Source organism: Megalobrama amblycephala, linkage group LG8, assembly GCF_018812025.1.
Source record: "Megalobrama amblycephala isolate DHTTF-2021 linkage group LG8, ASM1881202v1, whole genome shotgun sequence".
NCBI classification, from domain to species: Eukaryota; Metazoa; Chordata; class Actinopteri; order Cypriniformes; family Xenocyprididae; genus Megalobrama; species Megalobrama amblycephala.
Window position 1 is genome coordinate 16,354,152 of NC_063051.1, and position 15,337 is coordinate 16,369,488.

General features: G+C 35.7%; 2 protein-coding genes across 10 annotated transcripts in view; one reads left to right on the top strand and one right to left on the bottom strand.

The window, feature by feature from the left end:
- farp2 (FERM, RhoGEF and pleckstrin domain protein 2) overlaps positions 1–3,993 on the top strand; it is a 63,279-nt gene extending 59,286 nt beyond the window's left edge. For all 3 annotated transcript variants that reach the window (XM_048199642.1, XM_048199644.1, XM_048199645.1), the window contains exon 27: positions 1,688–3,993. In XM_048199642.1, coding sequence (XP_048055599.1) covers positions 1,688–1,781 — 94 coding nt within the window. In that variant the 3' untranslated portion in view covers positions 1,782–3,993. The remainder of the gene's footprint in view (positions 1–1,687) is intronic.
- A 1,061-nt stretch (positions 3,994–5,054) lies between these two features.
- On the bottom strand, positions 5,055–13,661 carry stk25a (serine/threonine kinase 25a). Of its 7 annotated transcripts, none has more exons than XM_048199650.1 (11): positions 13,295–13,661; positions 11,179–11,409; positions 9,646–9,702; positions 9,386–9,494; positions 9,142–9,299; positions 8,772–8,957; positions 8,125–8,270; positions 7,942–8,050; positions 5,818–5,889; positions 5,569–5,705; positions 5,055–5,369 (listed from the first exon to the last, which is right to left on the bottom strand). In XM_048199650.1, exons 1-11 carry the CDS (start codon positions 13,322–13,324, stop codon positions 5,330–5,332), a joined length of 1,275 nt encoding a protein of 424 aa, XP_048055607.1. In that variant the 5' UTR covers positions 13,325–13,661; the 3' UTR covers positions 5,055–5,329. The 7 variants fall into 7 exon arrangements, with proteins under 7 accessions (XP_048055607.1, XP_048055606.1, XP_048055608.1 ...); XM_048199649.1 differs by having other exon boundaries at positions 5,055–5,480; XM_048199651.1 differs by having other exon boundaries at positions 5,055–5,488.
- Positions 13,662–15,337: the final 1,676 nt, after the last annotated feature.

Consider the following 15,337-nt stretch of genomic DNA (forward strand, 5'->3'; position numbering starts at 1 on the left):
GTGTTAAAAAAGGTTTTTTTTTTTTTGTAAAAAAATATCCACATTTAAACAAGTTATGAAGTCAAATATCGAGCTTCCGCCAGACCGCCTTCGTATTCAACGTACGCAGAAAGTATAAACCTCTTGCAGTTCACAAAGCTTATGCTACGCCACGTCAGTTTACACTTTCTTCGTAACTTGAATACGGAAGGCGGTCTGGCGGAAGCTAGATATTTTACATCATAACTTGTTAAATATGGTTATTTTTTTACACAAACACGTTGCTTCACTTCTGAAGGCCTTTATTAACACTCCAGAGCCGTGTGGAGTACGTTTATGATGGATGGATGTGGATGGATGCACTTTCTTCAGCTCACACTCATTGAACCCTATCACTGCCATTATAAAGCTCAGATGCGTCAGGATATTTATTAATATTTCTGCAGTTATGTTCATCAGAAAGAAGAAAGTCATATACACCTAGGATGGCTTGAGGGTGAGTAAAGGTTGGGCTAATTTTCATTTCAAAGTGAACTAATTCTTTAATATTTTTGTGGAAATCTTTTTTAGGATTCTTTGAATATAAAGTTCAAAAGAACAGCATTTATTTGAAATATAAATCTTTTGTAACATTATAAATGTCTTTACTGTTACTTTTGATCAATTTAATGCATCCTTGCTGAACAGTAGTGTATATGATTGTTAATTGCAAATAATTGCTTATATTTTGGCTAAGAGAAGGAGATTTAGAATAGAATATTTACTATAAATATATAGTAAATATTCTATTCTATATAGAATAAATACACATTATACATACTGTAATATTTTTTAGTATGTTTTTTTTTTTTTTTTTATTAATCACGCTTAAAGGGTTAGTTCACCCAAAAATGAAAATAATGTAATTTATTACTCACCCTCATGCTGTTCCACATCCGTAAGACCTTCGTTAATATTCGGAAAACGAAGTTATTTTTGATGAAATCCGATGGCTCAGTGAGGCCTGCATAACCAGCAATGACATTTCCTCTCTCAAGAACCATTAATGTACTAAAAACATATTTAAATCAGTTCATGTGAGTACAGTGGTTCAATATTAATATTATAAAGCGACGAGAATATTTTTGGTGCGCCAAAAAAACAAAATAAGGACTTGAACAAACATGAAGCTTCGGAGCGTTATGAATCAGCGTGTCGAATCATGATTCGGATTGCGTGTCAAACCGCCAAACTGCTGAAATCACGTGACTTTGGCGCTCCGAACTGCTGATTTGATACGCTGATTCATTATGCACCGATGCTTCCTGAAGCAGTGTTTTGAAATCGGCCATCACTATATAAGTCGGAATTTAGTTTTTTTGGCGCACCAAAAATATTCTCGTCGCTTTATAATATTAATATTGAACCACTGTACTCACATGAACTGATTCAAATATGTTTTTAGTACATTAATGGATCTTGAGAGAGGAAATATCATTGCTGGCTATGCAGGCCTCACAGATCCATCGGATTAAAACTAAAATATCTTAATTTGGGTTCCGAAGATGAACGAAGTTCTTAAGGGTGTGGAACAGCGTGAAGATGAGTAATAAATGACATTATTTTCATTTTTGGGTGAACTAACCCTTTATTTAATAGCCTTAGTTACTTTTTCTTCTGCAATAAAAGTGAAGAATCATTTTGAACTAATGTTGTGATGTGTGTGCAGATGGATGGAGGTGATCAAAAGTGCAGCGAGCTCCACGGGACGCATGAGTCTTCTCGTACCCAAAGGCCCAACAGAGATGAACGGCGGGAGCTGAGTGTGTCAGACTGATGTCCTGGAGCTGAGGGCTGGGCCCACTGTCTGCCAGGACCAAACGCACCATCATTTGATCTTTTCTGATTCGTGGCTCTAAGAGAAGCATCATCATCTTCATCATCATAATAACTTGATTCTTGACTCTGGACAGTTCGCTCTCTGCATCCCGGGAGTTTGAGCAGCTTATTGAAACCTTGGAACGAAGGAGCTGGTGGGAAAGTTTCAGCGCTCTGTAATTCCAACGTTTCTCTTTGTTTTCCTCTCGTGTTCTCCCTAATGAAACATAAAGTGGGCATCTTGCTCGTCTAGAACCACATTAGACTGAATTAAGTTATGTTTGGTTTTGTTTTGTTCTTACAATTATTATTGCTGTATTCAGGTTTTTAAGGTCTTTGCTAAGATGAATCTGTCATTTATGAAGATATTTAATATCCTTGTCAGAACGGACTCTTGTTATGCCAGTTATTCAGTAGAAAACATGTCCCACAGGACCAGAATAATGATTTTTTGTTATTTGTTATTTGTCCTGGGACAACATGACTGAATACTACTGAGGGGAGTGTTGACAAACAGAGAGTTTGTAAGTCTAGCTGGTACAGTAAGTGAGATGAAGGACTAGTACTGTAAAATGTCTCTCACTGATGTAGAAATAATGTAACTTTGGTCAGAGGGCATGTTTACAGGTAGGTGTATGATCAAGCGTTTTCTCCCCTTTGAAGGGCTGAGGATGTCATTTTGGTACAGGAAGGAAATCGGAGAGGAATAGAAATTATTTTGACAACGAGGCAGCCGTATCATTGAATCGCGTACTGGCTTGTCCTCTTCCAGCATAGGTCAAAGCATGTCTTGAAGGTCATTATTGTGTGACTGGTACTTATTTAGGGGATTTTAAGTTCTGATCCGCTGATTTTGATCTCATAGCATTGATTGTTTAAATCTGAAAACTAATCAGATATTTATTTTAAAGTGAAGACTGACCAAAAAACATATGCTAACCAAACTAAATATCATGTTTTAAATGATGTATTCACAAATGTCACTAGTTTTGATTTTTGGATACTTGATGGATAATACGATAAGGGGAAAGAGGGTCATCCACAGTGTAATTTTGCACGTTTCTTTCGGTTTCTGCCATCCACACACAGGGAAGAGGAAATGGTTCTGGGGAAGTTAGTTTTGTTTAAAACTGAGGTTGAAAAAAGTGCAAGTCAAGATGTTTTTGGTCAGACTCTAAATGCTAAAATTTAAGTTAGTATCAGCAGCCTAAAACTGCCAGTTCCCCATTTTATTATACTGTATATGTGATTTTTTTTTTTTTTTTTTCTTTCTTTCTTTCTTTCAAGTATATTAATAATTAATTTACAAGTTCTTTCCCTATGATCCATTGATCAACAAGCTTTTTTTTTTTACTACCAATATTTTTTGCGAGGCATATCTCACTACATATATGTTACGGTCTCGTTTTGTTAGAAGGCCAGTTGAGTTATTTGTTATTTTAGTAGCATGATGAAGCAGAGTTCCACAGCATGTGTGACAGTGTTACGTTTACTTATCGGCTTACACGAAGACAGATCTGTACGATATCTGATTTGGGAGACTTTTTTTTTTTTTTTTTTGCCTCTTTTTGGATTATTGATTGTATTTATAAGGCTTTTGGCTTTGTCCATTCAACATGCTGTACAGGGTCCAACCAAAGACCTAAAAAAATTTTTGCGCAAGCCTGTAAAGGTTGGCCAAAGTTAGTCGGCCACACAGTAAGCAGTGTTGCTTTGTGTACTCAACAATATACTGTAAGCAGCTATCATCTCGACATGAGCTCAGCTAGTCTGATGTGTTTCAAATCCCTCTTAATTCACTAATGCACTGTGTGGGCTCATGATCTCCACCCATTTTTGTACATTTTATGCAAGGACTGGAATCATTTTCTTTCTCTTTTTCTGTGTCTGGCAATAAGAGCGATGGATGAAAGTTTTTCTTTTTTTTTCTTTCCATTCCGGATTGCTAAGGACAAGAAAAGGGAGTTTACTCAAAATCCTCAGTTTTCCGTCTCATTCAGAGAGGCACTAAACAGAGTTTTGATGAAATGGCTTCTCTCCGACTTTACTATTTATTTTGTGTAGCATGTTGCTGAGGCGTTGCTCCTGTACACACCGCATGTAGTACGTTCCATGTTATGTCAATGAGGGATATCAAATAAAACTGAACTGTGTAAAGATTTCTTTCTCTTCATTTTATCCCATTTAAAGGGTTTGTTCACATAAAAATAAAAATTGTGTCATTAATTACCTTGTATGAGATGACTTTTGTTCATCTCTGAAACACAAATGAAGATAATTTTAATGAAACTAATCTCTCAGGTTTCATTGAAAAAATAAAAAAGCAATAATGGCAGAATTTTAATTTTTGGGTGAACTATGCCTTTAAAGGGTTAGTTCACCCAAAAATTCTGTCATTTATTACTTACCCTCATGCAGTTCCACACCCGTAAGACCTTCGTTAATCTTCAGAACACAAATTAAGATATTTTAGTTGAAATCCGATAGCTCCGTGAGGCCTCCATAGGGAGCAATGGACATTTCCTCTCTCAAGATCCATAAAGGTACTAAAAACATATTTAAATCAGTTCATGTGAGTACAGTGGTTCAATATTAATATTATAAAGCGACGAGAATATTTTTGAAGCGCCAAAAAAAACCTAAATAACGACTTATTTTGTGTTGGCCGATTTCAAAACAATGCTTCAGGAAGCATCGGAGCATAAATGAATCAGTGTGTCGAATCTGCTGTTCGGAGCGCCAAAGTCACGTGATTTCAGCTGTTGGCAGTTTGACACGCGATCTGAATCATGATTTGATACACTGATTCATTTATGCTCCGATGCTTCATGAAGCAGTGTTTTGAAATCGGCCATCACTAAATAAGTCGTTATTTTGTTTTTTTGGCGCTCCAAAAATATTCTCGTCGCTTTATAATATTAATATTGAACCACTGTACTCACATGAACCGATTTAAATGTTTTTAGTACCTTTATGGATCTTGAGAGAGGAAGTGTCCATTGCTCCCTATGGAGGCCTCACGGAGCTATCGGATTTCAACTAAAATATCTTAATTTGTGTTCTGAAGATTAACGAAGGTCTTACGGGTGTGGAACGGCATGAGGGTAAGTAATAAATGACAGAATTTTCATTTTTGGGTGAACTAACCCTTTAAGCCTTTTCCTGCATTTCACCCAGTGATTTATGTTGTAAATGCAAAAGTATGAAATGAGCACAACTTTCTTCTTACACTAGTTTATTTATAGTTAAACATACGTTATCGTTTAATGGAATGCACATAAACTTGGCTTGTCGTTTCATATTTTACATTTGATTTAGACATTTTAAAATTCTATAAAGGAAAGTGTAAAAACATCTCCTCATACAAGCTGTAATGGAAAGACTGGTGGTCTTCAGCAGAAGGAGCAGGTGAGCATAGAGAACCGGCTCGTAAGGCCATCAGGATAGTCTTTCCGTCGGGCGGATGTGGAGCTGGCCAGCAGTCAGATGGACCTCATCGTTTTGAAGGCATGCTGTTTCTGTTGAGTGTAAACCTGCAGGGTCGAGACACAGGAAGCCTCAAAGTTCACTCCTGCGGATGATTCAGTGCTGCATGCAAGTGCCACAGTGCAGTACAAAATCTTATAGCATAGAATCTGCATGACCTGAAAAACTGGCATAATCGAAAAATTACATAAAATACAATTAGATACTGTGTGTACAGACTGTGTATTAAATGTAAGGCCTGTTTACCTGCACACTCTCTCCATGACGTGATTGAGTAGACGGTCAGAGATACCAGGGCTGGACTCCTCAGCGAGGCTGAAGGCATTTTCCAGCTCCTCCAGGGCACATACGCCGTTCCCGCTGACACGCCGCTTCTCCTTCAGCTGCATTCAGAACATACCAGTCTGCTAATCCACGTGTCGTGACTCGATGTTAAAGCAGATGCCCCGCTGATGGAGGCTTGCTGACATAAACATACATTTTTGAATTCATTACCTCTCTGAAGATGGGCGAGATGAACGTTGTCAGAGACGGTGACTTCGGCTGCCTCTTGATCGCGTCTGATGTCTGTTATAAAAAACAGTTCTGCTTACCTGAGGAATCACTATGAATAAATGATGTTTTTCTTTGAAACACATGGGTAAGCTGAACTTAGTCCAATTTTCAGGGTTTTTTTCTTTCTTTTTTATGTGGTCTATATATAATTATAGTTAATGTGCAATTAGTGTATATATATATATTTTTTTTTTATGTGTTTTTCCAAATGAGCAGTCAAGTATGAAAAGTATCCTACATTAATAGACTATAAAGTGCAATAGTCGAGTTCCAGAAGTAATCCCATTCATTTTCTCCATAGGGGAAGTGATTTTGAACAATAACTTCTAAATGTAAAAGACATACTGTGAGCTACAAGGTTAATCGATGGTATAAGCCATTAACACACATTATTTCTAACAGCAGAATCCCTAGTGAAAAACTACATTACCCATGATTCTGCATAGAAGTCTCCAAATGCAATAATTTTATCCAAAGCAACTTAAAAATTGAAGAGAACAATAAAAGCGTTTAAACCAACGATTGTACAGAAAGTGCTGTGACAAATCTTAATTAGTCTAGCACAGTACATGTAGCAAGGTTGGTTTTATATATATATATATATATATATATATATATATATATATATATATATATATATATATATATATATATAAAGAATAGACTAGTAAGTGTTAGTATTAATGGGCAAGTGTTGATTGAATGTGACACTTTTCTACGCTCTCAAACTACTTAAATATTTTTGTACATAATATGCATATTTTGCAAAAAAACAAATTAGGTTTTTATATAAATAATCAACATCATCAATAGTTTTGCATTTCTCTATTGTTTTTAATTAGATTGTCATTTGCAGTGCTTCATGGGATTGTAGTTCTTTCCCTCATTAAAGCCGTTTAGTACAGTCTTGTACCTTTTGTCTTTTTGTCCGATTTTCATGTTTCATTTCAAGTTAATGTTTGTAATGTTGTAATTCGTCTTGTAGCTGGTTGGTTTGGTTCATGGCTTATAACTCTTTAATGAATACTTTCAGAACCAGGGTCTAAAAAAATGGGCGGGCCCTTTTGGAACCCTCTGGAAGTAAAAACTCCATTCATTTTCTCTATAAGGAAATTGATTTTGAACAATGACTTATAAACCTTTAAAAACAGACCTTCTGTGAGGTTGTCAATCCATGGTTTTGCTTCTGCCGAAGTCATCAGCCCACATTATTTCAGCTTATTTTTAAAATGATCATGTTTCACAGTGGAATTCTAGGTGAAAAACTACATTACCTATGAAGCTGTACAGAAAACTACATCAGTCGAAAAAAGCAACATGCTCCAAAATAGCTCTTTATCTCCTGTGACCCCACTCCCATGAAGCACTGTAAATGACGCAATTCAATCTCCCTATGCTCTCAAAATATAATATATATAAAAAAAAAAAAATAAATAAAAAAAAAAAATTATATATATATATATATATATATATATATATATATATATATATATATATATATATATATATGCAATAAACTTTTTTGGGATTTTCAAAAAATGTTTTGCTTTAAATCACAATTTGTAGAATTAATTCACTTCATAGCTGGCTTATAACTCTTTAACAAAGACTATTTTAAAATCCCTATGGGAAAATCAGTGAAAAAAATACTTCCGAAACCAGTGCCACTGAAAAAGGGAGTGGGCACTGGAAAAATGTTTAAAATCAAGTACACTACACTTCATTACTTTGCCTAAGATGTGTTTAATGAGAACACACTAACTGCATTTTTAAAGGAGGCTCTGTGCTGCTTCTGAATTCTATGCAAATATGTAATGTAGCATAAAAGTCATATTAAACATTGCTTGATGTGTCCAATTTCACCCCTAGTATTAGAAGCAGCTCTGATGCAAGTTTAATTCTGTTCGTTTTATCATTTCCCGCAATTGTGATTCCTGTGTAAATGTATGCTGCCTCTGTGACACTAAAAAGTCTGTTTAAACACCCCCTTTATGGTGTCTATATAATACAGATGCAGCTTTTGTGTTGACTTTGCAGTGTAAAGACTTTAGAAGACATATTTACCTTATTGTCTAAATGATTGAGGCCTCGCTGTAATTTGTTAATGGAACTGGGCCGCACGGTAGGGAAACTCCACATGGGACACTGGTCCCTGTCATCCCCCTCCCCATCCCTGAGTGAAAACAAACAGAGTAAGCATACAGGTATCGCAGATTGCTCATCCAGGAACGTGGACCGGACACATACATGTCAGAGTCGTCAGAGCTTGATTCGTCCCCGTGGCCCTCTGACTTCCAGCGGCGGTATCGATCAATGAGCTCTGCCAGGTATGAGGTTTTCTTGGTGTAGCGGGTGATGAACTTGTGTTTCAGCAGCTCTTTGGCTGTTGGTCTCTGTCAGATGCAAACAAAACGTCACAAAAATTAAAAGCAGTTTGGCTCAGATTTTTAAGTTTAATTAGCCTATTTCACTAAAAGATAATAGCATCACTGGCACGATATTACAATTCCAGCCTATATAATAAGTCGATAACTATTTGTATGTTATGGCATTAACCAATAAATTCTATAACATTTTGCCTCTAATTTGGTCAATCATTTTACAAGTGAAAAATGTCATATTTATTTTGAGATACATTTTAATAGTGCTATTAAATTATTTGTACTTTTAAAGATTAACTTTGAGCGGTAGATGACGACAAAGATAATCTAATTGTAAAAATATGGGAAATTAATATTAACAAATATTTAATATCATCAGACACTGTTAAATTGAATCTATAAAATCTAAGATTTTTTTTTTAACAAATAAAAAAGTAATAAAAACAATATTAAAAATGAAAATACCGGCTGATAAAGGTATATTATAAAGGTATGAAAAAGTGAGGTACTAACAAATCGTGGCTCTTTATTGAGACAAGATTCAACAAAGTCCTTAAAGGCTCTGCTGTAGGACCCCTCCAGTGTGGGCGGGTTACTTTTAGGGATGAGGAACAGGACCCTCATGGGGTGAAGTTCTGAGTTTGGTGGCTCTCCTTTAGCCAGCTCGATGGCTGTGATACCCAATGACCAGATGTCAGCCTGAGACATAGGAAAGAAAAAAAGACAAAAAATGGGGGTCAGTACTTGTGCCATCTGTCCGTCTGTGAATATTTAATAGAGCTTATTTTCGTTGTGCAGTCACTAGTTAACAGATGTTCATGTGGAGGACTTGAACATGATACCTGTTAGCTAAATGACAAAAGAGACAAGGAAGTACTTGTACCTTGAAGTCATATGCAGACTGTTTGATGACCTCTGGTGCCATCCAAAATGGAGTTCCTACAAATGTGTTTCTCTTGATTTGTGTGTCCGTTAACTGGCCGGCCACTCCAAAGTCTGCCAGTTTGACTTCTCCATGTTCAGACAGTAACACATTGGCCGCTGTAGCCAAAAAGTAGGGGTTATCCATATAGGGATACTTCACAGGACTAAAATCAACCAAACAGAGGCAAGTTTTAAATACTGACCTTTGATATCTCTGTGAATCTTCCTCTCTGAATGGAGGTAGTCAAGTCCTTTTAGTATTTCTCTGATGATGGTGGCGATATATGCCTCTTCCAGAGTTCCCGGCTTCAGCTGTTCACAAACACATTAGAGGATGTTAAATATAGCGACATTTCCTGTGCCTTTGACATTTTCCACAGTTTTATTTCCCCTGGAGTATTTTCTGAAGTTTTTCCTCACTTTAAAGAACGCACAAACATGATTAAAAAAAAGACCAACTCACCAGGTCCAGAGCCGATCCACCTCCCAAATATTCCATGATGATCCATAGTTTAGAGCCCTGAGAAACACAACAAACCAGAAAATTAAATTATAATTAAGTTGTATGATAAACCCAACAGTTGATCATCTCTAAAAGCAACAGTTCATGATAACATGACCACATTAATGGTGCACTTTTGTTATTTTTTTAAATTTGAGATTATTTTAGTATTATTTATATACTATTATAGTATTTAATAATATTTTAATTTAGCTTTTATTATTATATTTTCAGTTTTCATTTTAGTTTATGTTTGGGTTTTATTATGTGTGTTTTTTCATATTTATAAATAGCTTTCTTTCATAATTTTTATTTCAGTTTTAGTACTTCAATGTAAATATTTTCATCTTTTCTTCTAATATTCTAAGATTTTATGTTATTTCAGCTTTATTTCAATTACCGAAAACTATTTTTATTAGTTATCATTTCAGTTAACAATAACAGCAATAACTACTTTTGTTGTATGGAAAAGAGCAACTTGGACATCGTTTTGTGTTCCATAGAGGAATGCTGGTGACAATTCGAGTAGTGGCCAAAAGTGACGTGCGGATGGGATATTTATTTTTAATGAAGTCCGATTAAACCATCAAAATATGAGGAAAATATTTTTAAACTTGGTTAAGGCATTAACTACGGAGCCCCTAAAGGGACAGGGTGGTGGAAAAAATAATGAGATGAGAGGAACAAATATATTTCAAAACTTTTGCATTTGCGAACGCGAAGTTTCTCAGGGGAACGCAAAACATTTGCGAGAGACCGCAAAAGCATTGACATAATTTTTTCTCCCATCTCATATTTAGGGCTCCGTATTTATAAAATAAAAAAAAAATAATAATAAAAAAAGAAAACTACAGCAACAGGTTTTATTTTACTATGCAAAAATATGCATAGAAAAACAGAAACCTCACAATAAAAAAGCATACACTGACTCGTTACATGCCTTTTAATATTTTGTTGGTTCTCTTATGTTTTTGCATGTGTTAATGGGCCAAAAATTGACTGACCAAAAAATTATGTCCGCGCAATTTGGAATGTTTCATTGCGTTATCACAAATAAAACAATTGACTCCAAGCGCAACTACACAATATGCTTACGAATTCTTAATAATATTTGAATAAAGGGTGAAGATGTCAATTTTCCAAGGCTGGACATCACATTTGGCCATTACTGTACCAACATTATGGTACCATGAACCAATAATGAACATTGTTTATTCATGTTTGTTCATAATACAGGAACTAATGTTAATTTATATGACTTAATGTAATGTAAAAAATGTATTAGTATATGTAGAAATTAACATTTATAGCATTTATTAATCTATCTTAATGTAATATTTATTGTTAGTTTGTGATACCTAATGCATGAACTAAAGTAATGTCATTGTAAAGTGTTACCAAGAAGTCACATGTTTTTGAAGGGGCAAGCTATTCTTTTAAAAATACAGAAATATGATGTAAAGCCTTGTCTGAAAGAAGGAAATCTCCACAAACCGTCAGATAGGATCCGTAGTATTTGGTGACATAAGGGCTGTCACACTGGCTGAGCACTGTGATCTCCTGCTGGATGTCTTCAATCTCATCCTCTGCCTCTTCCAAGTCAATAATCTTAATGGCCACCACCTCTTTTGTGCGGTTGTTTATGCCCTTGTAGACCTCTCCAAAAGAGCCTTTACCAATTCGCTCCAATTTGGTGAAGTATTCCTCAGGATTCAAACGCGGATTCTGAAGTAAAAAAAAAAAAAAAAGATTTAAAAATTCTTACCAGCTCTCTGTGACACGATCCAACATTGTGTATTTTCTTTACACAGGTGACGGACTACAGAAGTTGTCGTTTTATCAAGCAACAGATCAGCAAATGCAGGAAGATCTACCCGGTCATCGCTCCACTGAAGGTCTGGAGACGATGAGGATCCATTGAGGGAACTGCTAGAAATCACGTGTAGTTTCTTAAGGACTTTTTTCATTTTCTGCCGTTAATCCACTAGGAAATCACTCTTAGCCTCTTGCTTCCAGGTTCAGTACAGGATAAAGATGACTTGTACTGACAATCCATCTGGAAGTGGCACCGTTTTATCAAAACACAACAATCACGTTTGAGGACAAGACTCAAAGTTCAGGAGATAAAAACTCCTCTTGGTATCAGCTCAACATCTCATTTCCGCATTCATCACACTCTTATTGCATCTTTTTAAAACACTGAGCAATCAAAACATGAACCTTTACTATTCTTGGTAGTACCACCCATTGGAGGCCCCATAAAATGAGATCATCTTTCTAAAAATTCTCAGAAACACGAGTTAATTATTCTGCCAACTACACCTGCGTGATCTGTGGGTGCGCCACGCTTTCGTCACTTTAACCCTCATCAAAACACATGATACACTGCAATTATCGTAGTGACCTACAAAACATGCGCGTTGGAAACAAAACATAAACCTGTTAACTACATCATAATTAGATAGCATCCATTATGATCTGAATCTGTACAAAATACCCACATTGTTTAATATTTAATAAAACAGTTTTATACTTTTCCCTCTATTCATCTATATAATGGTAGAGTCAAAAAGAGTGATGTGAAGATAGATTCTCAATACAATATAATAGATGCCATTAAGGATGTACAGTATAAATAAATGTTAATCATCAGAATAAATGTTATGTTCATTTTCCATGGACTTTTTTCCGTGGACGGTTTTTGCAGCCCTGTTACCAACATATGAGAGATGCCTAAAAATACAGCTTTGAACATAAAAAAAAAATGTGTGAATGGGTAATAGGGTTGAAATTTTAGCCCAAATTATGATGTTTCTTAGTAGGTCCCAGCTAGTTTAGGATAAAATGTTGGTTTGTAGTTAGCGATGAACCTATATTTGACATAACTTAAAGAAAAATATTTGTCTGATCATTTTGTCTTACAATAACTAGAGTAACAGGGCTGAAAGACTAAGCTTGTTCAGTGCAGTTCAAACTACAATTTGTGCAAAAATTGAGAAAATGTTACCTGTGCTCCCGCCATTCCTGTAGTAGAGGGTCCACATGATTTTTTTTTAATTTATTTTTTGTAAAGGGGAGTATTATCATGTGCAAGATGTGGGGGGCAGCTAAATATGAGCTATTATTAGTAACTACTATTATTAGTTAAATATTAGAGTTTAGTGATTAGTTAATTAAAAAAAATACAATTATAGTTTTAATTAGACAGGCTAAAATCTACTTGGTCTACTTTTATTGTATCATATATTGATTTTCGACTATGAATATATGTTATATTGGCCAAAATTTTAATTTGTATGCTATAAAAACTATTAGAAATAGAGACTACTTACATACACTGTGAACATTATGCATACTTTACATTACAGTAATATATTTACATAAATGCTGAGTAAAACTAAGCAAATACGTGTACTCAATATATTCTTAAAATTATTATTAATAGTTAATTACAATGCGTCTTACTATAGTATAGTATAGTATTGTATAGTATAGTACAAAGACACTGTAATGTAAAGTTTAATCATTATCCAAACAAAGTAACTGTTATGTCCCAATATGAAAAAATGCATGGAGGTATTCAGGTGTCATCTTCATCTCTATGGATTACCTGGTTCCGCATGTTATGAAGGTGTGCCATGTCCAACTGAATGTACCTCCAGGTCGGGGTTCACAGATTTTTTCCTCTTTCTCTTGTTCTTGAACAGTCACCCCACCAAAGGAACAGCTTGTTCCCAATACACGCCTTTCTAAATCATCCCAGTGGATCAGACTGGCCCGCTGTATGGTTTATAAGGATTATAATCTGTATTCTCGCCCATCCATAAACGCAGACACTCAGTCTTTCGTGTAAATGTTTACGGTTTATGCTCTGAACAAGAGACTCCCTATGCAACCCCACTACTTTGACTGAGAGGAATTGTTTCCCGCGCATGCGTGACAATCTCCTTCAAAACACAAAGACTGCTGGGAATCGTAGTTTTTTACTCATCCTTCTGGCTATTGTAGTTTCTACTTAAAACACGGCTTTGTGTACACAGATGTTATGAAACGAATAACATTTTTAGAGATTCACAATTTAGTTATGTGACTATCATTTGTAAATCTTAAATAAATTAAAATTAAAATTTAAATAAACTTTTCCTGATAATTTACTCACCCCCATGTCATCCAAGATGTTCATGTCTTTATTTCGTCAGTCGAAAAGAAATTAAGGTTTTTGATGAAAACATTCCAGGATTATTCTCCTTATAGTGGACTTCAATGGCCTCCAAACGGTTGAAGGTCAGTTTCATTGCAGCTTCAAAGGGCTTTAAATGATACCAGACGAGGAATAAGGGTCTTATCTAGAGAAACACTCGGTCATTTTCGAAAAAAAATACAACTGTTTATGCTTTATAAACACAAAATATCGCCTTGAACGTACTTCTGGTTTCCGCATTCTTTAAAACGCTTACGCTGTATGTCCTACGCCTTCCCTATTCTACTTACGGAACAAACGCGGCGCCAGTTTCGTTTTTTTTCCGTAAGTTGAACATAAATTCTTACTTCTAACAAAGAACGGTCTCTGCTTCTAATAAACCAGATGACTACTACTACCTCTTTGTGCGTATTCAACGTAGAGACGATGCAAGCTGCCTCTAAAACCCACCAACGATTTAGAAGAAGAACATAGTGATGAAACGCGCTCTGTAGAGTGTTTGTCCGTTTAGGGCTGCTGTAGAAACATGCCGACGCAAAATGACAACTTGACATGGAGGGGGGACCCGCGGTGTATGAGATAGAAATGGCTAATTTTAAAGGTGCTAAAGAGGATGTTTTGTTTTATACATTTTTGCAATATTACTTGAAACTGTCTTTACTAACTGATAAAAGACTATTTATTAGGTCCACTGAAAGGAATAATATTAATATACATCATCTGTGCACAAGGTAGGGCCTTAAAAACATCAGCCAATCGTTTTACGTGATCATCGCGTAAACGATTGGCCCTCTGGTTTGTCAATCACTGCCGTGACGTTCCTTGTGAGAGACGAGCGCGGCTTTCCACACTCCACAGGCGCTGCATGCAATGTTTTTGTCAGGAGACAGGAGTAACAACTGCAGATTATGAGTTACCTGCGGTGAGTCCGACATAATGAATCCACTAACACGACACAGCGAATGCCGGTGGTAAACACTCGTGTTCTAATACGAGTCTTTACGAGTTTTGGGAGGCGTTTTTGGGGGGCTGTTCTTACGCATGCGCTCATTTCAAAAACTCAGTAACAGTCTTTGGATTCTCAGTCGACGAAGAAATCCTCTTTAGCACCTTTAAGGTATAAAAACATAACGGTTCATTATGTACGCTCTTTATACAGCACTGAAAACATAGTTATGTATATTGCATTTCCGTCATAGATCAATAGATTTTACACATTGCACCTTTAATTAAGCCTTTTGAATTTGGAAAATAACTGGGATTTTCTTATGATAAGACTAGCATGTTATGCAGTAAATTTTGTGTTTTTTATTTTTTATTTTTATTGAAAATCTCCGCGTTGACCTGCCAAGTTGGGAAAGGACATGCCCATTATTAGCCTATAGTAAGGGACATGAGATTGAGGAGTGTTTTCTTTCTTTCTTTCTTTCTTTCTTTCTTTCTTTCTTTCTT

Excerpts from the sequence above, each read along its gene's own strand:
- stk25a (XM_048199646.1), bottom strand. The coding sequence starts at position 11,651 with ATGAAAAAAGTCCTTAAGAAACTACACGTGATTTCTAGCAGTTCCCTC. Across the intron at positions 9,300-9,385 it reads GATTCACAGAGATATCAAAG|CGGCCAATGTGTTACTGTCT; the intron begins GTCAGTATTTAA and ends TTTTGGCTACAG. Across the intron at positions 8,958-9,141 it reads AGTCTGCATATGACTTCAAG|GCTGACATCTGGTCATTGGG; the intron begins GTACAAGTACTT and ends CCTATGTCTCAG.